The sequence below is a fragment of the Nerophis ophidion genome, linkage group LG01 (assembly GCF_033978795.1).
Source record: "Nerophis ophidion isolate RoL-2023_Sa linkage group LG01, RoL_Noph_v1.0, whole genome shotgun sequence".
Lineage (NCBI taxonomy): Eukaryota > Metazoa > Chordata > Actinopteri > Syngnathiformes > Syngnathidae > Nerophis > Nerophis ophidion.
The window spans coordinates 43,276,720-43,300,415 of record NC_084611.1 but is presented as its reverse complement, the minus strand read 5'-3'; the positions used below and the strand labels follow the sequence as shown (position 1 = coordinate 43,300,415).

The following is a 23,696-nucleotide window of genomic DNA, read 5'->3' as shown; positions in this document are numbered from 1 at the left end:
TTGAGCGAGGATGAAAGATTCGTGGATGAGGAACGTTAGAGTGAGGCACGAAAAAAAAAAAAAAAAAAAAAGCGATGGCTCCGGGTGGCGGCAGTGGTAGCGTTTCAGATGTAATTAGACACATTTACTGGGATAATTCTGGAAAATCCCTTATCTGCTTATTGTTTTAATAGTGTTTTAGTGAGATTCTAAAGTCATACCTGAAAGTCGGATGGCTGCGGTGAACGCCAGTGTCTCAGAGAGAAGCCAATGGAGGAGCCAAGATCACAGCTGCCTTTTTGACAGCTACAGGACGAAATCCCATAATCCACTGAAGTCTCTGGTAAGAGCTGATTTAATATCACAATTTTCCCATCCAAAAACTTGCTGGTTGACGTAGAGAAACATGTTTGCTTGACCGCTCTGTGTTAAAGCTTCACAACAAAGAAACACCGGCTGTGTCTCGGTGCTAAAGGCAGCTGCAATCCACTGCTTTCCACCAACAGCATTGTTCTTTATAGTCTCCATTATTAATTGAACAAATTGCAAAAGATTCAGCAACACAGATGTCCAAATTACTGTGTAAATTATGCGATGAAAAGAGACGACGTTTTCAACAAGAAACTCCACAGGAAATTTAAAATTGTAATTTAGTAAACTAAACCGGCCCTATTGGCATGTGTTGCAATGTTAATATTTCATAATTGATATATAAACTATCAGACTGCGAGGTCGGTAGTAGTGGGTTTCAGTAGGCCTTTAAGATGATCAGTGTTTCCACAAAGATAAATATCATTAATTATCAATAATAACATAGAGTTAAAGGTAAATTGAGCAAATTGGCTATTTCTGGCAATTTATTTAAGTGTGTATCCCACTGGTAGCCCTTCGCATTAATCAGCACCCAAGAAGTAGCTCTTGGTTTCAAAAAGGTTGGTGACCCCTGTTTTAGAGTGTGAAAATATACAAAATGTTTGATGAAAAAAAAAAAAAAAATAAATAAAAAATAGATTACCGTATTTCCGTGAATTGCTGCTGGGGCACTAATTAATTTAAAACCTCTTCTCACTCCTGCGCTTACCAAAGGCATGCAGTAAAAGTAAGCATGCGCTAATTATTACCAAAGGTATGCAGTAAAAATTTGAGTGTGATGTAAGCTTGGACCTTAAATCCTACTGAATAGCTCTTAATCTTGTTCCCTTTATGCGATTTCAAATTACCGGTATTGAAATCAGCCTCCTCCATTTTGAAAATGATGACAGGGGAAATGTCACTCGTGACGTCACGAGTTTGACCAGGCGGTAATACTAAGCATGCGCTAATTATTTTGGGAAGCGAGTTTGACCCGGCAGTAATTCAAGGCAGGGCATACTATATGCCCTGCGGCAATTCAAGGAAATACGGTATTTTTCTACGGATCGAAGCTCTTAATCTGAAATTTCCCTCCTTGCCGGAAGTGGTTCGCTCAGCCATCTTGATTAGGGGGCGTGTGTCATCGAGAGAAACACCTCCAGCGCTCGCGTCGTGTCGCCCACCACAGCTCACTTTTCTGCCGCTCCTCGGACGGACATTTACTTCTCTACTAACTCCACCGCCAATACGCGGTGTCTTTCGCCGTGAACATTTTGAAGCAGAGAGGGGAGAAGAAAAAGAAGAGACGCGAAACATGGCTACTACAACCTGCACGCGATTCACGGACGAGTATCAGCTGTACGAGGAGCTGGGCAAGTGAGTTGGAGCACCCAGGCTGTCGCCCTGCGCACCATGCCCGCCACCGAGGGTGGGAAGCGGCCGCCGAGCTCAGCGTAACCGCGGGTCGGGGAGTTTGTGCGCGCGCAGCTTGCGTTTGTTTGCGTGAGTTGTGGACAACAGCTCTGGGAAATATATTAGTTACACACTTAAATGTACAAACATCGTTTCCATATGAGTTGGGAAATTGTGTTAGATGTAAATATAAACGGAATGCAATGATTTGCAAATCCTTTTCAACCCATATTCAATTGAATGCACTACAAAGACAGATATTTGATGTTCAAACTCATAAACTTTTTTTTGTTGCAAATAATAATTAGCTTAGAATTTCATGGCTGCAACAAGTGCCAAAGTAGTTGGGAAAGGACATGTTCACCACTGTGTTACATCACCTTTTCTTTTAACAACACTCAATAAACGTTTGGGAACTGAGGAAACTAATTGTTGAAGCTTTGAAAGAGGAATTTTTTCCCATTCTTCTTTTATGTAGAGCTTCAGTCATTCAACAGTCCGGGGTCTCAGCTGTTGTATTTTACGCTTCATAATGCGCCACACATTTTCGATGGGAGACAGGTCTGGACTGCAGGCGGGCCAGGAAAGTACACACACTCTTTTTTTTTTTGACGAAGCCACGCTGTTGTAACACTTTTCTTGCTGAAATATGCAGAGGCGTCCATGATATCGTTGCTTGGATGACAACATTGCTCCAAAACCTGTATGGACCTTTCAGCATTAATGGTGCCTTAACAGATGTGTAAGTTACCCATGCCTTGGGCACTAATACGCCCCGATACCATCACAGATGCTGACTTTTGAACTCTGCGCCTATAACAATCCGAATGGTTATTTTCCTCTTTGTTCTGGAGGACACAACATCCTCTGTTTCAAAATATAATTTGAAATGTGGACTAGTCAAACCACAGAACACCTTTCCAATTTGCATCAGTACATCTTAGGTGAGCCCGGGCCCAGCCAAGCCGGTGGCGTTTCAGGATATTGTTGATAAATGGCTTTCGCTTTGCATAGTAGAGTTTTAACTTGCACTTACAGATGTAGCGACCAACTGTACTTACTGACAGGGGTTTTATGAAGTGTTCCTGAGCACATGTGGTGATATCCTTTACACACTGATGTTGGTTTTTGATGCAGTACCACCTGAGGGATCAAAAGTCCGTAATATCATTGCTTACGTGAAGTGATTTCTCCAGATTGTCTGAACTTTTTGATGATTTTACGAACCGTAGATGGTAAAATCCCTAAATTCCTTGCAATTGCTCGTTAAGAATTGTTGTTCTAAAACTGTTCGACAATTTGCTTACAAAGTGGTGACCCTCACCCCATCCTTGTTTGTGAATTACTTAGTATTAATGGAATTTGTTTTTATACCCAATCATGGCACCCACCCGTTCCCAATTAGCCTGCACACCTGTGGGATGTTCCAAATAAGTGTTTGATGAGCATTCTTCAACTTTATCAGTATTTATTGCCACCTTTCCCAACTTGTTTGTCACGTGTTGCTGGCATCAAATTCTAAAGTTAATGATTATTTGCAAAAAAAAAAAAAGTTCATCAGTTTGAACATCAAATATGTTGTCTTTGTAGCATATTCAACTGAATATGGGTTGAAAAGGATTTGCAAATCATTGTATTCCGTTTTTATTTACATCTAACACAATTTCCCAACTCATATGGAAATGGGATTTGTAATACGGTCAATAGTATTATACCTTCATTTGTCATTATTTATACTTTATGAATAAATGATGTGGTAATGTTCATCAGTCAACTCATTGGTGTTAATTTTCAATCTATCAAGATAAACAAAAATATCAAAATCAAATTACAGGATGTTATTTTTGTAGTTTGCTCATTTTCCTAGACTGGTTCGCCAATATGTGGTTTATTTTTTTTTATATACATATGTACCATAATCTACAAATATGCAAAGAATTGCTTTTCCGACATCTAGTGGACACATTTAGAACAGCAGTTTCTTTCATTCAAATATTTCGGCTCATTTTTCTATTTCCATCCGTCCATCCATTTCCTACCGCTTGTCTCTTTTTGGGGTCGCGTGGTGTCGCTGAAGCCTATCTCAGCTGCATTTGGGCGGAAGGCGGGGTACACCTTGGACAAGTCGCCACCTCGTCGCAGCATTTACATACTTGGCAAACTCATTCCGCGGGCCGGATCAAACCTGTTCGCAGGCCTGATCTGGCCCGCGGGCCCCACGTTTGACACCCCTGAGTTATACACTTACATGTAGACAAACGTTACTATTAATTATTATTATTAAGACAAATATTATTCTTATTCATTAAAGCTGTACATGGACTGGCACCTCATTATATCTCGGACTTCATCCAAATATACAATCCTGCGCGCGCTCTGAGGTCCGAGAGACAGCTCCAGCTCGTGGTGCCCAAGACCAGACTTAAAACCAGGGGAGACAGGGCCTTCTCTGTGGTCGGCCCTAAGTTCGGGAACACTCTGCCCCTCCATATTCGAACTGCTCCCACAGTGGAGTGTTTTAAGTCTCGTGTTAAGACCCGTTTTTAGTCTCTTGCTATTAACACTACCTGAGTTGTGTGGTCCTCTGTTACCCTTATGTTTTAAAATTTTGATTTCTATTTACTGTTTTAATTGGTTTCACCCTTAAAATCGTTTTTAATCATATTTATTTTATATTTGTTTTATATGTATTTATTTTGGTGGGACGGCGTGGCGCAGTGGTAGAGTGGCCGTACGCAACCCGAGGGTCCCTGGTTCAATCCCCACCTAGTACCAACCTCGTCATGTCCGTTGTGTCCTTGAGCAAGACACTTCACCCTTGCTCCTGATGGGTGCTGGTTTAGCGCCTTGCATGGCAGCTCCCTCCATCAGTGTGTGAATGTGTGTGTGAATGGGTGAATGTGGAAGTAGTGTCAAAGCGCTTTGAGTACCTTGAAGGTAGAAAAGCGCTATACAAGTACAACCCATTTATTTATTATTTATTTATTTGTTCTCATGAATTTTGAATTAAATACTTATTTCACTATTCAACTTGTGTGGAACCCCTAAGTCAGAGGTGTCAAACGTAAGGCCCGCAAACAGGTTTTATCCAGCCCGCGGAATGAGTTTGCTAAGTACAAAAATTTGCCAACATTTTTGAATGAAAGAAACTGTCTTATTGTTCAGCTTTGCTTGGTAGTTTCTAACAAAATGATAAACGACCATGTTTTTGTTTTGGAGCTGGGCCCCAACGACATTGGGTTCCCAAATGATTAAATACGCCCCTGAGGAAAACAACACCCATACATAAGGCTCCACGCAATACTAGTAATAAGAAAGCATATGAAACAAAGCAATTCCAATAAGACTTAGGGCAGGGGTGTCAAACTCATTTTAGATCAGGGGCCACATAGAGAAAAATCTACTCCCAAGTGGGCCGGACTGGTAAAATTACAGCATGATAACTTCAAAATAAAGTCAACTTCTAATTGTTTTCTTTGTTTAAAAATGGAACAAGTACGTTCGGAAAATATACAAATCATAATGTTGTTGTTTTTTTACACTTACATGTTACGGTTAATAGTATTCTACCTTTATTTGTCATTATTCATATTTTCTGAATAAATTATGTGGTAATGTTCATCAGTCAACTCATTGGTGTTGATTTTCAATCTGTCAAGATTAAAATAATATCAAAATCAAATTACAGGATGTTATTTATGGAGTTTGCTCATTTTCCTCGACTGGTGCGCTAACGTGGTTTATTTTTTTATACATACTGTATTTCCTTGAATTGCCGCCAGGGCGCTAATTAATTTAAAACCTCTTTTCACTCCGGCGCTTACCAAAGGCATGCGGTAAATTTAGGCCTGCTCTTAAAAATTTGAGTGTATGAAATATAAGTCTCAGTGAGGCCTATATTGAGGTTTTTGTTCATGTGTATATGACAGTCCTACAGTTTTGTCTGAGCAGAAAGCCGCCATTTTGTGACAACAGCAGCAGCGCAATGGTTCTTTGCTCATAAAATCCAAACCGGGGTAGTAATTAAAACTCTTTCTTTAACTTTTAATCAGAAGGGTTCAATCCCTCTTCTGTACTTTTTTGAAGCCCAGACGACAAACGGCTTCAGAGGAGATCATGTTTGAAAAAAAGGGACATTTTTTAGCCAACTTTTGTATTGAAGTGGGAATAGCAAACCTCCTGTTGATTTTAGCCGGGGGTTCTCAGTGGATGAAATATAGGTCTAACTGAGACCTACGTAGTGATTTTTGTTTCATGTTTCTACGACATTCCTACTGGAAGTTACAGACAGCTTTGTCTGTTTTCTTCCTAGGGGGCGCTAGAGCGCACTTTTGAGTTTTGGGGTTTGGTTTTTTGATTAGATCGCAATTTTTGCCAGTCGTGATGTGTGTGTGTCAAATTTGGTGAGTTTTGAAGCATGTTAAGGGGGTCAAATTACAGCTCAAAGAGGCGGCGGTATAATAATAAAGAAGAATAATAATGAAATCTTCGAAATTCAATAGGGTCCTCTGTCCCAAAGGAACATCGGTCCCTAATAATAATGGATTAGATTTTATATTGCGCTCTTCTATTGTTCGATACTCAAAGCGCTCACAGAGAAGTGGGAAGCCATCATTCATTCACACCTGGTGGTGGTAAGCTACATTTGTAGCCACAGCTGCCCTGGGGTAGACTGACGGAAGCGAGGCTGCCAGTTTTCGCCTATGTCCCCTCCGATTACCACCTATCATTCATTCACCAATATGAGCGGCACCGAGAGCAAGGGTGAAGTGTCCTGCCCAAGGACACAACGGCAGCGATTTGGATGTCAAGAGGTGGGGAGCGAACCTGCAACCCTCAGTTTTCTGGCACAGTCGCTCTACCCGCTGCGCCATAATACCACGCATATATGGTAATGTTACTGTAGTGCAGTGCTTCTCCATTATTTTCTGTCAGGGCCCACCTCGATTATAAATAGCATCATTTGATTGGTATAAGTACACCTCTGCAGAACATTGTATCTTTATTAAAGAAAGGCTTTGTCGTATTTTAGTATGGCAAAAAACAAACCAAAATATGTTCCCCGAGGTCACACTGAGCCCGCTCCCCGTTTTCAGAAGGACTTTCCCAGTTGGACCGGATATAGCGCTATTATTGTGAAGGCCGGAAGTGTGTGACTGGTGGGGAAAAAAAAGAGAGCTTCTGGCCGTGTTTGAAGGAGACCAGACTGCTGCCTCTGTGGTTTTACCTGGTGTCCTTCCTTCCTGCTACATCTTGCCAGACTCTTGGTTACAGTAGTTTACCAAGTGGCGCGCTTTAAAGTGTTGCTCTCCACTTGCAGCTTGCACTGACAGTCGCTCTTGCTGTCTTGATCAAACACATTTGACGTCACTGGGAGAAAGGTTGACACTATGGGTAGCTTCACTAAAAACGGTTTGCTTTATTTTTCCCGTTGTTATCTTTTCCACTTCACTTGGGTAACTCCATTTCATCTTTAATAAAACCTCCCATAACTCCAATATGTTTGTCTGTTACAAAATTAATTCTGCACATGTGCAGTAGCAAGGACTCGTTTATTGTGCGAGAAGGAACTGTCAGGAAATATTTCTTTGTATTTTGTAGTGTACAAATTAAGACAAAAACAAATAATTGTTTTAAGTAGAAGGAAACGTTATTAAACATTCTTCATTCAGACATTTTGTTGCCCCTGGACATCTCGGGGTTCCTGTGCTTGCCTAATGGTAAGTATGCCATTATTATCAGAAACCCCCCAAATGGAATCGCGCCATGTATTATTGGGACCCCAGCCCGGAGGTGCAGGCACTTTATCGGAATTGTTATTTTCCCTAATATTAGTGAAACCACACGGTTGCTCTTTTAGGATTGCTCCATTTATTTAAGGGGAACTGCACTTTTTTGGGGAATTATGTCTATCGTTCACAATCCTTAGGTGAGAGAAGCACACGTGTTTTGCTTTTTAAATGAATTCCGACTCGTAAATAAACGCTAGCAAGAGTCACCTATCAATAGAGGTAGTGTGAGTCACTCTATTCCGCCTATTAAGCGCTTTAAAGAACATCCAAAAACGTCCATTAACGTTTTTTATACACTAAGTATATAAATGATGAAGTAACATGCACATTCATAATAACATGCAATATTTATTTATTTTGCTCATTTTAAGCATAGGGCGGTGCATTCATTTCACAGAAGCATCACAACGTTCGCTATTTCCTTTGACAACAGCTACGACTACTAATCATGCAGACTTCATGGGAGATAAATACTACTATGGGACAACTTATGATCCAGGAACTTGTATTTTTGAGCCTGGATATACGGAGGAGGAGCTGCAATTTTTAGAAGCTGATTGAGAACAAGAAATACAAACTACAAACATTATAAAAAACTTACTGTACAAAGTCTGCTCTCACTGAGATGCAGACTTATGAATTGTTTATGTATTCCCGTTTGGATGAAGAATTAATCATGATCATGTAAGTATAGGGCTGGGCGATATATGAAATTTACTTGATATATATCGGGTTTGTCTCTTTGCGATATAGAAAATGACTATATCGTGATATTCGAGTATGCGTTCTCACGCAGTTGCTATTAGCTGCTGGCAATTCTCACTCTTTGTTGTCTGTCCTTCTCACAGAGACATAAAACAAGCGCAGCTTCTTACATACGTCACATACTGTCACGCGTGCAACGTCATTCGCCCTTGCGGAGCAGAGAGGTAGCAGCGTGGGTAACGTCAGCTGTGATGCTAGCGGTGAGGCACGAGTGGTAATACAAGAGAAAGAAGGTGCAAATCCGGTAAAAATGAAGGAAGAATTAATTCCCAAGAAAAACAGCAGTGGGTCCATCGTCTGGCGTTGGTTTGGCTTCAAGCAGGAAGATGTTGAACAGACAACCATTGTAGTGGCAATCTTCACCTTTAAATGTTCAAATTTATTGACACTACTCAACAGGTTTGAGGGAGTGATCCTACGCAGCAGAAAACATTGCATTGAAGTGAGGTCCAGTCAGAAATCCAGTTAATGCATATTTATTAATTAACTTGCAGGGTGAATGAAACATACCATGGATTATTGTCGTGACATGGTGCCATATGTTCTCCTGTCTTTCCTGCCTGTTGCTGTGTGTTGTTGTCTGCCGTTGTCTACTGTTGTTGTCTGCTGTTGTTGTCTGCTGTTGTGGTAAGAACGGTTTGTGCTCCCACACCTGAGTCCTCCTCAATCAGCTCACCTGTGCTTCTATTTATGCCTTCAACCCTGCACTGCTCAACCAAAAAGCCCGCCACCTAGTGACAAAAGAAAGTAATGCCAACTCAAAATAAGGATGCCTAAAATGGCTCCTACACACCGGCCCCTAATGGTTTACCCTGTAACAATTACTTGAAAGGGAGCCATTCAAATTCACTTTTACACGATTCTTCTTCTCAGTTTTTTTTTCTCCCTCTGCATCTTCCTTCGGTAGGTGTTTGCCCTCTTAGCCTCCTCCTTGGCCTCCTCCAGCTGCCGCTTCAGCTGCTTCATGCGAGAGTTCAACTTGTCTGCCTGGTCTTTGTACTGCTCGGTGTTGCGTCTCTCATCATCCACCTGCAAAACCAGCTCTATCAGTTTTTTCTCATTTCGCCTCACAAGCTTGGTGGCACCTTGCTACTCCCTGGTCTCGATGTCCTGCTGCTCCTCTAGCTGAGCAAGCTTGGCCTCAAGGGCGGCCATGTTGGCCTTGTACTTGGACTTCACCGCTCCTTCCAGCTCCTGTAGCTTGAGCTTCAGCTGCTTGTTCTGACGCTCCAGCTGGGCGTGGGTGCCTTCCGCACGCTGAAAGGAGCTGCAATCTGAGGTCAGCTCCACGTTCATCTGATCAGTCTGCAGCATGGACTTCCTCAGGCTGTCTTCAACCAGCTCCGTGTTGCACGGCTCCTCTTCCAGCTGAGCGATACGTGCCTCCAAACGTCTCCTCTCCTTTGCGATTTGAGCATTCTTGGTGGCCTGATTGTTCATCTCATCCTGCAACTCGTCTCTCTCCAGCTGAGCCTGTCGCTTGGCTCGTTCTGCAGCAGCCACCTCCTCCTGCATTCGGAGGATATCAGCTTCCATACCCTTTAACTTCTTCTCAGACTCCTTACTCTGGGCCAGAATTTCCTCTCGAGACATGCGAGTGTCATCCAGTTCCCTGATAAGTTCTTTCATATGGGCCTGCTGTTTCTTCAGTTGTTTGAGGGCTTCCTCACCGTGCTTGTTGGCCATGTTGATGCCCGCCTCCAGTTCCTTCAGGTCCAGCTCCAGTTTTTTACATGTAGCAACAACACCAGAATGCTGCTTGCGCTCATCCTCCAGCTCCCTTTCCATTTTGCGGACCTGCTTGATCAGAGACCTCTTCTTCTCCTCACCCATCTCGTCACGGCCGGACAGGTCCCGCTCATACTGGGCTTTCATGTTGACCTCCAGACGCAGCTTGGCATCTTCCGTGGCCTGCAACTCATCCTCTAGTTCCTCAAGCTGTGTTTTCATCTCCTCCAGCTGCTGATCCATGGCACGCTTGGACTTCTCCAGCTCGTGTTTGCTCTTTCCAACATCATCTTTGGATGACACCAGATCCTCCATTTCAACTCGAAGCAGTTTGTTGTTGCGGTCCACCTCGTCTTTTAGATCCATCAGAGTTTCCAGCTCGCGGGTCAAATACAGTGTACGGGTCTCTTTCTCACGGGCCTCGGCTTCAGCCCGATCTCGCTCCTCTGCATAGCGTGCATATATGTTTTTCTCTTCCGCCAGCATCTGGTCAAATTACTTTTGCTTCTTCTCCAGATTTGTGACAGTTTGTTGAAGTTGGTCGTGACCTATCACCATGTCGTCCAACTCTTGCTGGAGACGTGTCTTGGTTTTCGCCATCCTGTCATAGGCAAAGCATTTCTCCTCCAGGTTTAGAATAGATATTCTATTGACATCAGCAACAGGGCAGCCATTATGCCTGCTGGTGTCATCTCCTATTAAATGACCATAAATGACCCATCCCAATATGGTCCTCACTGCATATGGCCCGTCCTCCTGGCTATTGACCACCTCCCAGGGTTCCAGTACCTTAGAAGCATTCGTGCCAATGAGGAGGTCGATGTCAGAGTCAATTTCAGGTAATGTGATATTGTTTAGATATGGCCAGTGTTTCAAATCCTGCTGTTTTGGAATATTGTGTGGTGAAACTGGCATGGTTTTGTGTGTAAATACATCCGGCAATTGAATAAAGTCATTTGTATTTATCTTGGCTATTTCCAGTCCAGTGATGTGGTAGCTGGTTTCGGGTTTCACTTGATTCATGGTTTTAAGAAGGATGTTTTTTCTTTGTCCTGTAATGTTCAGTTTTTGCATCAGTTTTTCTGTGCAGAATGTGGAGGTGCTTCCATGATCCAAAAATGCCTAAGTTTGTAACACTGTGTCTCCCTTGTTGCTTTTAACTTGTACAGGTACAATGGAGTAGATGGAGGGGTCATCCCCGGCCCCAATATGACCACAAGTATGCTTGGGAGGTGGGACAACAGTATTGATTCCAATTGATTTGGTTTGAGTTTGTTCTGTCTGTTCAATTTGGAGTATTTTTGGATGTTGTTGTTTACAGATTTCACGTAATAGACGATTTCTGCAGTCTCGACTTAAATGTCCTATTTTCAGACAGCCAAAACAGACTCCCTTTTCCTTTAAGAAGTCTATTTTTTTCTTTGTGCTTCTTCGTCTTGAATTGTGGACAGCACTCCAGTGTGTGACCACTCTTCTTACAGAACAGACAACTGTGAGATTTCACATTCCTTTTTCCTTCATTTGACTCCACAGTGTCTATGGGTATTAATGTTGTTGCAAAGCTGCTCCTTGGACTTGAATTTACTCTTGGCTTAGGGACGGATGTTGGTTTGACAATTGATTGCTTAGTGTCCTGAATGTTACCAAACAGTGGATCAGAGAGTATTTTGACTTGTTTTTCAATAAAGTTGACAAGGTCTGGGAAAATGGAACGATGAACTTGCTTCTCCTGTAGGTCACAGGCCTTGTTCCTCCACTGCTCTCTGAGCTTGTATGGAAGCTTTAGGATGATGGTCCTCATATTAGAAACAACGTTCATTTCTTCCATATAGGCCAGACTTCCCATTGCATTGGAACAACTTCTGAGGAATAGAGAGAATGCTCTCAATCCTTTTACATCCTCCAATTTAATTGTTCCCCAGGAAAAAGCATTTTCCATATATGCTGTTGCAATATGATATTCATTACCAAAATGTTATTTGAGTAGCTGTCTTGCCTTCTGGTAGCCCTGGGACGGAGGCAAATGTTGGCATCTTTGAACCAGCTCTTTTGGATGCCCTCTAGTATATTGTTCGAGGTAATGCAAACAGTCATAGGTGTCACACCTTTTCTCCACTCCATATTCAAATGCCCTTATAAAGGTTTCATACTGAAACGGATCTCCCATCAAAAACAGGTACGTCTCTTGATGGTAAAGAGGAATGGACATTCTGCTTAACCAATAAGGCATTGAAATCATGTTGTCTTTTTAGTAAATCAAGAATGTGATCTTGTTTGATGGCATTTGTGACAGGGGATGTAGTGTGAACTGTATGACCATTAACATCATTTTTTTTCATATGAGTATGATTACTTTGTCCAGTTGTATTCGACACATTTTCCATTTGCATAGTTGATTTTGATACATTGTCAGTTTGCATTAAAGAGAGAGCAGCCTGTCTTGGAGTCATGTAATGAGCTTTGGTGTACTTTTCATATATGAATTGTTTTGGCTTCACAACCTGTGTGTCAGAGAGGGGCATTGTTTTCTTTGGAGCAGCAGCTCCCTTGTGTGATTCAGAGCATATTCTTGACACTCTTGATCCTTCCCTAGATCCCATGGTTGCAAAAACTTGCTCCCTTGTATTTGCGGCTGCCAGTTTTGTTTCCAATTCCAACTTTTCCTTTTCCATTCTGAGTTGTTCCTGTTGTTTTGCGAATTGTTCTTGTTGTTTTGCGAATTGTTCCTGTTGAATTCTTTGTTGTGATTCAATCTGATGTTTTTCTCCAATGCAGCAACCTCTGCCATGAGAGCAGCCTTTTCGGCCTGGGCTCGAATGCGAGCAGATGAGGTAGAAGCGGTTCTTGATGTTATGGAGTTGCGTGTGATTGAGACATTCGATGCACTGTCCTGGGCTCCAATATCAGAAAGTGTAACACAAGTGTTCATCATGGGCAAGTGGGACATGCATTTCATCTTGGAATTGTGTTTCAACTGAGCCATGTGTTTGAGAAGGATGCAATTGTGACTCCTCTTCCACAGGGGCAGTGTCATGTGTGGTTAGCCTTTTCACTTCTGATAACCATTCATCCACAAGTTTTATGAAACCTTCTAGTATCTTAATATGTTCTTGAAACCAGTCATTTTTTCTATCAAGTTCCTCTTCAGGCAATGGTAAGGCAATCAATGAGGAATGATTCTCCCTTGCCTCTCCACACAAATGAATCAATTTATCCAAGTAACCTCTTACAGCATTTGCATTTTCATCATTTTCATTTGAATGCATGAGTTGTTTTATTGTGTCCCTTATTTTAGAAGCTTTTTTAACACATGTTCCTATTGCTTTATGATAATTGTCAACTTTCATTTCCAAGCCTTTATAGCTCTTTTTTCCTTTTCAGAATATTGTGCATTTTCCTTTTCAGGATCCACATTTTCGCCACCTTGTGGCTGTACATCATATTTGCCACCAGACATAATTGACCAAGTCTCTCCCTTGTGCTGCTTTCAGCTCTACACAACTCACCCTATAGAGCTGGTAGGTGTTTCCAATCACCCCGGCTGATGAGTAGCAGCGTGGCCGTGGCACAATTCGTCCTCTTGAGGCTTTTGATGTCCTTTGGTGTTCTTCTTGTTGTCCTTTTCACTCGAAGAGCACCGCCTTACTTGAGTTGTAGTGGCAATCTTCACCTTTAAATGTTCAAATTTATTGACACTACTCAACAGGTTTGAGGGAGTGATCCTACGGAGCAGCAAACATTGCATTGAAGTGAGGTCCAGTCAGAAATCCAGTTAATGCATATTTATTAATTAACTTGCAGGGTGAATGAAACATACCATGGATTATTGTAGTGACATGGTGCCATATGTTGTCCTGTCTTTCCTGCCTGTTGCTGTGTGTTGTTGTCTGCTGTTGTCTGCCGTTGTCTACTGTTGTTGTCTGCTGTTGTGGTAATAACGGTTTGTGCTCCCGCACCTGCGTCCTCCTCAATCAGGTCACCTGTGCTCCTATTTATGCCTTCAACCCTGCACTGCTCAACCAAAAAGCCCGCCACCTAGTGACAAAAGAAAGTAATGCCAACTCAAAATAAGGATGCTTAAAATGGCTCCTACAACCATAATATTTCAAGTATACTGCAAAAGTGCTGCTACTAAAAGTAGCAGCTCTATTAATGTAGCATCGTTTGAAAAGACATCCGCTAGAGAATAAAGAATGCTTGAAACTCCACACGTCAACGCCTCCAGGCGGTGCCACACCAACAAAATGCCTAAGCAACCATTTCCACATTAACACCGTATGAAACAAATAGTCAACAACAGAAGGAGATAACGTCCACAGGAACCTACCACATAGTGAAGGACATACACTATTTGATTTTCTATCATGCAGCTAATTTTTATTTAACACTTATTGACATATCTTGTGTGACATCATGCACAAAAGTGCACTCATAGCTTGTTTTAAAAGGTCTCTGACAATCTTGCACTTTCTGTTTTTAAATGACATGAATGTTTGTGCCACTGCTTAACTGTATAGTAAATACACTTTTAGTTGTGATTTCAAGGTCAAGGTTTAAGTTTCAACTTTATTGTCCCCGCGGGGAAATTTGTCTTGGTCATAGTGCATCATTACTTTCTTAACATACACAAAAATAACAGAACAAAAACACAAGCACAGACAGAACCACAACCAGACAACTAACATTTAAACATCAGAACATGGAGCTTGATAGACATGGGTGGCACTTTGATGTAGGCTTAAAATCTACAGTATGGAGATAACGATAAATTACCAGTGTGCATTTCACTAGAGCTCATGGATAAAGTGCAGTGTGCTAAAGTGCTATGTGCTAAAGTGCTATGTGCTAAAATGCTATGTGCTTAAAAAAAAAAGTGCTAATCTATGTATTAACATTCTATTGCACATTGTTGGTCAGCTTAATGGAGGCTGGGACAAATGATAATTTAAGGCGGTTCGATTTGCATAGTGGGACCCGGAGTCTTCTCCCTGATGGCAGGGTTCCATATTCAGGGAAGAGTGGGTGTTGTGAATTGGAAATAATTTTCTTAGCTTTTTTCCTAACTGCCTGCTCATAGATGTTCTGTATAGGCTCATATTCTTTCCTCCCTACGATTTTCATTGCCGTTTTATGCATGCCGGCCAGTTTGCTTTTTAGCTTAACGGTTAGGTTGCCAAACCATGAGGTGATCCCGTATCTAATGATGCTCTCTACTATGGCATGGTAGAAAATCATCATGATGTGGCTGCTTACGCCGTACAATCTTAATCTTCGCAAAAAATATAGCCTCTGTTGCAGTCTATTGCACAGTTTGTCAATATGTGTCTTCCAGCAGAGAAGATTATCAATATGAACCCCTAAGAATTTATATGAGGATACCTGAGTGATTTCCTGATTTTTGATGACCACTGGCTCATGGTCAGTAACACTCCTCGGATCCAAAACCATTTCCTGTGTCTTGGTCACATTTAGAATAAGATGGTTGGTATCACACCACCTAATAAATAGGTGTATCTCGTCTTGGTACACAGAGGGGTCCGTATCCCTGTGTAGAAGGCTTAGGAGCACGGTATCGTCCGCAAATTTCACCATATAATTGTTAGGGTGCACAGTCCTACAATCATTGGTGTACAAGGTAAACAGTGTTGGTGATACAACACAACCCTGTGGGACGCCTGTGTTGCAGTGTTTGGTGTCTGACAGTGTTCTGTTGACCTTCACTTGCTGTGTTCTGTTTGTTAAAAAAGAGTGGAACCATTTGATCAAGGTGGAGTTTACACCCATGTCTTTGAGCTTCTCCAAGAGTATGTGAATTTGCACTGTATTAAAAGCTGAGCTGAAATCAACAAATACAATTCTAGCATAAGCTTTTGTGTTCTCAAGGTGCTTGGAGATAAAGTGCAAGGTGCAGAGGATTGCATCATCAGTACAGCATTCCTGCTTGTACGCAAACTGGTACACATCTAAATTTGGCTTGACATCCTTCATGAGCAGTGACACAACACATTTTTCAAAACATTTCACAACAATCGAAGTGACAGCTACGGGACGAAAGTCGTTGTTTACTGTGACACCGGGCTTTTTAGGCACTGGAGTTATAATTGACTTCTTCCACAGAGCTGGAACAGTGTGAGTGTTAAGTGACTGTTGGAATATTGGACACCATGCCGTAGTTAGTTCCTCTGCACAGCTTTTGAGCAAAAAAGCTGGGAGGCCGTCAGGGCCTGCGACCTTGCCCGTACGTACGCTACTAAAAAGACGTCGGATGCTAGTCGGGTCGACTTCCTGGCAGCAGCTGTCATCAGTGTCTGGCAAATTTCCCTCTCTGCATGAAAGTTTAAAATGAGCATATATTAATGCAGTATGATACTTCAATTAGCTGCATTGTTTGCAATATATTACAAATATATTGGAATACATAAACCCCCCCCCCCCCAAAAAAAACCCCACATGTTCTTGTCTTTCATAGGGATTGTGAATGATAGACAACATTCCAAAAAAGTGCAGTTCCCCTTCAAGCCCGAGCGTAGAGAGTATACATTACTGGAATTGTTCTGTGTTAAAAAAACAAGTTCTTTATGTGAATTTTAGAAGTTCTATCGACGTGAAACCCATTTCCTTTAATCGTACATAAGCAAAGTCCTCCTAAGGAATTATCCTTGGTCACGACCATACTAAACAAATGGGTGACGATAAATCGCGAAAACTGTGAGGGACATGTGTGTCCATTTAACAGCATAATATTCACTAAATGCTAACTGTTGTGTATTGCCAACAAAAATAAATATTTTGCGTCACTCCAAAAACTTCAACTTTTTTTTTTTTTTTTGTACGTTTCTTACAGGGGAGCCTTTTCAGTGGTGCGCAGATGCGTGAAGCTGTGCACAGGACAGGAATACGCAGCCAAAATCATCAACACCAAAAAGTTATCCGCGAGAGGTAAGCGCTACCCAAAAAACTGTGAGACTTTCGTTTTTTCTTGTGCTTGCTTCATCGTCTGCAGAAAAATCGTAAAAACAGGATGTTAAAAACCCTATGTTCATTGGTCAGTTGAAGTCGTCGCTCTCCACTGAAAAGCATGATGGTCAGGTTCAATCACTGATGACATCTATTAAACAGACAAGAAGCAAGGAATCAAACAGAGACATAATTCAATTTAGCTCAATTGAGGAGAAACGTCTTTTTGTACAGTCTTCCACCACGTTCTGACGAAAAAGGTCCACGCCTCCTCTTTTTTTTGGACTCTCCCTGATTACATGGCAACAGCTGTTTCTAAAGGAAGGGGGCCGTAAACAGCCATCGCCTTTGGTTAAACAGTAAAAAAAAAAAAAAGGTACCAAGAGGGGGCTCAGGTCCTGCTTCCTCTTCGCTTTGTAGATCTCAGGTCAAGACAAAATCTCCCGTGGATTACAATACATCAAAGAAACCAACACCTTCATGTAATTTCCCATCCCACACATTGGAGTTTTACAAGCCTTTTGATTGATAAGATCAAAACAGATTTTGTCCGGTCACTGGGAACTCATTGAAACACAACGTTTTGTGATAACTTAGAAACACAATTATTCTGACAATGACTTTCCATGAAACGAAAAGAAAGTATTTTTTTTGCTTTCAACGTTAAAAATGTGGCAACAAAGATCCTGTGTTCTTATTGGTTAAAAAGAAAGGATAAGAGTTCTGTATTTTCCGGACCATGGGGCGCACCGATTATAAGGCACACTGCCAATGAATGGTCTGTTTTTTAAAATCTTTTTTCATATATAAGGCGCACCGGATTACAGAGCGCTTTAAAAGAGTCATACTATTATTATTTTTTTTCTAAATGCAAAAGACTTCCTTGTGGTCTACATAACATGTCATGGTGGTTCTTTGGTCAAAATGTTGCATATATGATGTTTTACACATCCTTTTCAAACCGCTTTCTGACAGTCGCTTCCGGATGCGCTGTTTTGTGGGCAGGTCTTATTTATTTGGCTCACCTTCGACAGCGTCTTCTCCCCGTCATCTTTGTTCTAGCGGTGTAGCGTGCAAGGACGGGAGTGGAAGAAGTGTCAAAAGATGGCGCTAACTGTTTTAATGACATTCAGACTTTACGTCAATCAATCAATCCATCAATCAATCAATGTTTACTTATACAGCCCTAAATCACTAGTGTCTCAAAGGGCTGCACAAACCACTACGACATCCTCGGTAGGCCCACATAAGGGCAAGGAAAACTCACACCCAGTGGGACGTCAGTGACAATGATGACTATGAGAACCTTGGAGAGGAGGAAAGCAATGGATGTCGAGCGGGTCTAACATGATACTGTGAAAGTTCAATCCATAATGGATCCAACACAGTCGCAAGAGTCCAGTCCAAAGCGGATCCAACACAGCAGCGAGAGTCCCGTTCACAGCGGAGCCAGCAGGAAAACATCCCAAGCGGAGGCGGATCAGCAGCGCAGAGATGTCCCCAGCCGATACACAGGCGAGCAGTACATGGCCACCGGATCGGACCAGACCCCCTCCACAAGGGAGAGTGTGACATAGGAGAAAAAGAAAAGAAACGGCAGATCAACTGGTCTAAAAAGGGAGTCTATTTAAAGGCTAGAGTATACAAATGAGTTTTAAGGTGAGACTTAAATGCCTCTACTGAGGTGGCATCTCGAACGGTTACCGGGAGGGCATTCCAGAGTACTGGAGCCTTCAATTTAATAACGGAGCAGCACCTCCTAATCCGGAAACCACAACACAGGAAAATGTGTCCCGTGAAAAACCGTCCGAACGGAACTCTTTAATAACTAAAGTTCCTTGGGTGAATAATGTCAACTTACTGCGTCGGTATGTTTTAGCGCTTTCATGGTGAGTTTACCGACAGATATAAGAAAGAACTTTACACTACTCCATCCATTTTCTACTGCTTATTCCCTTTTGGGGTCACGGGGGGCGCTGGCGGCTATCTCAGCTACAATCGGGCGGAAGGCGGTGTACACCCTGGACAAGTCGCCACTTCATCGCAGGGCCAAAAACAGATGGACAGACAACATTCACACTCACATTCACACACTAGGGCCAATTTAGTGTTGCCAATCAACCTATCCCCAGGTGCATGTCTTTGGAAGTGGGAGGAAGCCGGAGTACCCGGAGGGAACCCACGCATTCACGGGGAGAACATGCATACTCCACACAGAAAGATCCCGAGCCTGGATTTGAACCCAGGACTGCAGGACCTTTGTATTGTGAGGCAGACGCACTAACCCCTCTGCCATTGTGAAGCCCAACTTTACACTACTTTATATTAGAAATGGCAACAGCGGAGGATGAATGTCACATAAGAAGATAAAGGAAAAGAAGGAGCTTACGGCGTTGGCGCAGATGCGTGCAATTTTTCGAGATTTATGCAGATCACAAATACAGATCTTATCAGCATGTACCAGAAGGTAAGAAAAGTTGCTTTTACATAACATTGCGAAACAAAACGCCGGTTAATGTCTTAACTTATACCAGGGGTCACCAACGCGGTGCCCGCTGGCACCAGGTAGCCTGCTGGCCTGTTCTAAAAATAGCTCAAATAGCAGCACTGACCAGTGAGCTGCCTCTATTTTTTAAATTGTATTTATTTACTAGCAAGCTGGTCTCGCTTTGCTCGACATTTTAAATTCTAAGAGAGACAAAACTCAAATAGAATTTGAAAATCCAAGAAAATATTTGAAAGACTTGGTCTTCACTTGTTTAAATAAATTCATTTATTTTTTTACTTTGCTTCCTATAACTTTCAGAAAGACAATTTTAGAGAAAAAATACAACCTTAAAAATTATTTTAGGATTTTTAAACACATATACCTCTTTACCTTTTAAATTCCTTTCTCTTCTTTCCTGACAATTTAAATCAATGTTCAAGTAATTTTTTGTTTTATTATTGTAAAGAATAATAAATACATTTTAATTAAATTTTTCATTTTAGCTTCTGTTTTTTCGACAACAAATATTTGTGAAATATTTCTTCATACTTATTATGATAAAAATTTTAAATAAAAAAAAAATATTCTGGCAAATCTAAAAAAATCTGTAGAATCAAATTTAAATCTTATTTCAAAGTCTTTTAAATTTCTTGCAAAATTTTTGTTCTGGAAAATCTAGAAGAAATAATGGTTTGTCTTTGTTACAAATATACCTTGGTTCAAATTGTTATATATTCCAACAAATTGCAGATCGGATTTTAACATATTTAAAACATGTCATCAACATTTTAAAATTAATTTTAATCAGGAAAAATTACTAATGATGTTCCATAAATAATTTTTTTATTTTTTTTCAAAAAGATTCGAATTAGCTAGTTTTCCATTCATTTTTTTCGGTTGAATTTAGAATTTCAAAGAGTCGAAATTTAAGATAAACTATGTTTCAAAGTGTAATTTTCATTTTTTTCGTGTTTTCTCCTCTTAAACCGTTCAATTAAGTTTTTTTCTCGTCAATTATTCTCTACAAAAAACTTTCCGTAAAAGGAAAAAAAATGTACGACTGAATGACAGATAGAAATACCGTTTTTAAAAAATATATATAGATTTATTTATTCAAGGTAAATTGAGCAAATTGGCTGCTTCTGGCAATTTATTTAAGTGTGTATCAAACTGGTAGCCCTTCGCATTAATCAGTACCCAAGAAGTAGCTCTTGGTTTCAAAAAGGTTGGTCACCCCTGCCTTATACACACACCATAATAATACTGGTATGTTTAATGTGCCGACAATCCTTCAAGCGGTGCGGCTTCATAGTTTACCAAAGTCCTACTAAAACATTTTGATAGATTTTTGAGCGCCGTGTGTAATGTTCTGTATTTTCAATGGAACATTTAAAATGTTGGTGTTGTTTACATGAGACGTATTGCCATCATAGTGAAGCCTACACTTATCTCTTATGTATGACTGCCTTCTACTGGTCACACTTATAATTAGACCATGTTCCAAATCAAATAGCTACGAGGTGGGTAAGCAAAACCAAACTTATTCCTTACATTAGGCGCCCCGTGTTATAAGGCGCACAGTCGAGTTTTGATGAAAAAAAAAAAAAAGGATTTTAAGTGCGCCTTATAGTCCGGAAAGTACGGTATATATTCAAACTGTGTACATTTTCACAAGATACATTAGAATACTTTTGGAACGGGTGGGGTGCGGTTTTATTTGCAAACGGGGAACGCCTCCACAAACAATCGTCTTGCAGATAGACTCAAAATATGTGTTCTAAAAGTGACTTTGGAGAAAAATGTCTGCCAAATTTAAACTATATTAACGAGATAAGTGATTCTCAAACTGGGGTACACGTACCACCAGTGGCACGCGGGTTCCATATAGTGGTTTGTCAAAAAATCCATCCATCCATCTTCTTCCACTTATCCGAGGTCGCGGGGCCAGCAGCCTAAGCAGGGAAGCCCAGACTTTCCTCTGTCCAGCCACTTCGTCCAGCTCTTCCCAGGGAATCCCAAGGCGATTTCTGATTTGAATCGCAAGATGGATCTCATCTTGGAGAAGTTTATTGAGAAGGAATAATTAAATTGAATTTGAGAGATCCAGCACGGACACACAGAGAAGGCAAGTCATTGTTTGGACTGCTCCAAGAAAAATAACATCTTATTCTACGAATTGACTCCCTCGAATGGCCTTGATGCAATCAGGAACAAGCTGTTCTGAAGAACTACCCCGAGGACTCCTCAAAGATGGACGCTTTTGACCTTCCTTTTTTTCAACAACACCTGGTGACGTACTTTGATATCAGCCCCAGTCCACAAAAACATTCCAACATCTCACCCAAGTTCATTGGGCATACATGCACGCACACGCCCCTCCCCAAATCAACGCCTTCACCGCTGCTTAATTCCTCTGGGGTTGTGGATGGCTGAGTAGCGCTTTATAGCGGCAGCCAGCCTCCAGGGCCCCTACTCTCCCGCACTTCTTCTTCTACAAGGGAAAATGAATTTGGCGGCTGCTTACCGTAGTTGCGAGACCTCCATCCATCCATCCATCCATCCATTTTTTTTACCACTTATTGTGGCTCAATATTGGCTCATATATAAAGCGCACCGGATTATAAGGCGCACTGTCAGCTTTTGAGAAAATTTGAGGTTTTTAAGTGCACCTTATAGTGCGAAAAATACGGTAATTAAATATTGAAACACGGTGTTACTGTTCAAACTGTGTAATGTTAAAATGGCCAAAAACATTTAATATACTTGTTAAATAATACCTCTGCCTTGTACTTGATGAATATTTAGGCCTACTACGCTCCTGTATTTTGATGTGGTACTTTGAGAGCCAAGTGTTTTTGAACCAATGATCACGACCACAAGCGTTTTAAATGTAGATTAAAATCTTTCACCCAACCCTTTTAAACTGCTAATGTTTGATGCCCAAGTCAATAATAACCCTGACTTGTCAATACTAGCTCAAATTAATTGACTCACTTTTTCCAACCGCCAATAAAGCATCTTTGCTAATGCTAACGTTAGCACATGCTGGCTCGCAAACAAACGCCACATGCTCTAACACTGTGCTCTACATGCCAATTAACATTTAATTGATTAAAAGGCTTTCCTCTCTGTGACCAAATGGTACCGACCCATGAAGTGTATCGGGTTATTATTGGATGGTCCACCCCGGGAGAAGGCGGTGCTGCTGGGCGTGCCGTTATAGGTGGTGAAGTCAGAGCAACCAGCATCTTTTAACAAGATTAAATCCATCCTAGATTATCCTGCTGCTATTAGCAGGAGGCTAACAGCTAATCCCTGTGATTGGCTCCGTGAGACCTGCAAGGAATAAATAATTCACCCCCACAAGTTGCGCTATCATAGCGAACGTCTCCTTAAATCTGTCTTGTATAGAAGATGTGAGCCGACTGGTTCATGGTCGGAAGTCGACGTCGGGAGCCGTGTTCAATTAAGCCAAGGTTCTATTAATAGCTTGATGACCTATGTGACATAGGCTGCGTGATAAACGTTCAACACGCGTGTCCACTCTGCCCAGCGTTATCTGCACTCTCCCACTCGACGTGTTGGGAGACCCCGACCCAACAAAGCCCAGCGTGGTTATCTGGCGTCAGACAGCTTGTATGGTTTGCTTCCTGTCCTTTTCAAAACCTTGACATCCTTCACACCCACAGCTGCTGTCGGTGTGTCCCACTGGCCCGATAGCGCTTCATAGCCTCCGCGCTCCTCACAACTTTTTTTTTTTTTTTTTGCATCAAAAGTGCAGCAGCAAGGATGCGAGAGAACTAATTTAAGCCTCCATTTATCAATTCCCTACGTGCTTTCTTTCTTGCTACATGTTAGCAACTCAGCAGAGTTCTAAGATGCTCTAACGAGGCCTATTTAGCGCAGCATAAATTATATACGGAGCATCCGGAAATTATTCACCGCGCTTCAGTTTTTTTACATTTTGTTATGCACAAACCCCTTTTCCATATGATTTGGGAAATTGTGTAAGATGTAAATATAAACGGAATACAATGAATTGCAAATAATTTTCAACCCATATTCAGTTGAATATGCTACAAAGACAACGTATTTGATGTTCAAACTGATAAAGATTGTTTTTTTTGCAAATAATCATTAACTTTAGAATTTGATGCCAGCAACACGTGACAAAGAAGTTGGGAAAGGTGGCAATAAATACTGATAAAGTTGAGGAATGCTCA

At 41.4% G+C, this 23,696-nt stretch overlaps 1 protein-coding gene across 42 annotated transcripts in view; it reads left to right on the top strand.

The window, feature by feature from the left end:
* Positions 1-1,474: 1,474 nt before the first annotated feature.
* The window catches only part of camk2b1 (calcium/calmodulin-dependent protein kinase (CaM kinase) II beta 1), a 190,097-nt gene continuing 167,875 nt past the window's right edge, over positions 1,475-23,696 (top strand). For all 42 annotated transcript variants that reach the window (XM_061904346.1, XM_061904166.1, XM_061904311.1 and 39 more), the window contains exons 1-2: positions 1,475-1,707; positions 16,873-16,967. In XM_061904346.1, coding sequence (XP_061760330.1) covers positions 1,646-1,707; positions 16,873-16,967 — 157 coding nt within the window. In that variant the 5' untranslated portion in view covers positions 1,475-1,645. The remainder of the gene's footprint in view (positions 1,708-16,872; positions 16,968-23,696) is intronic.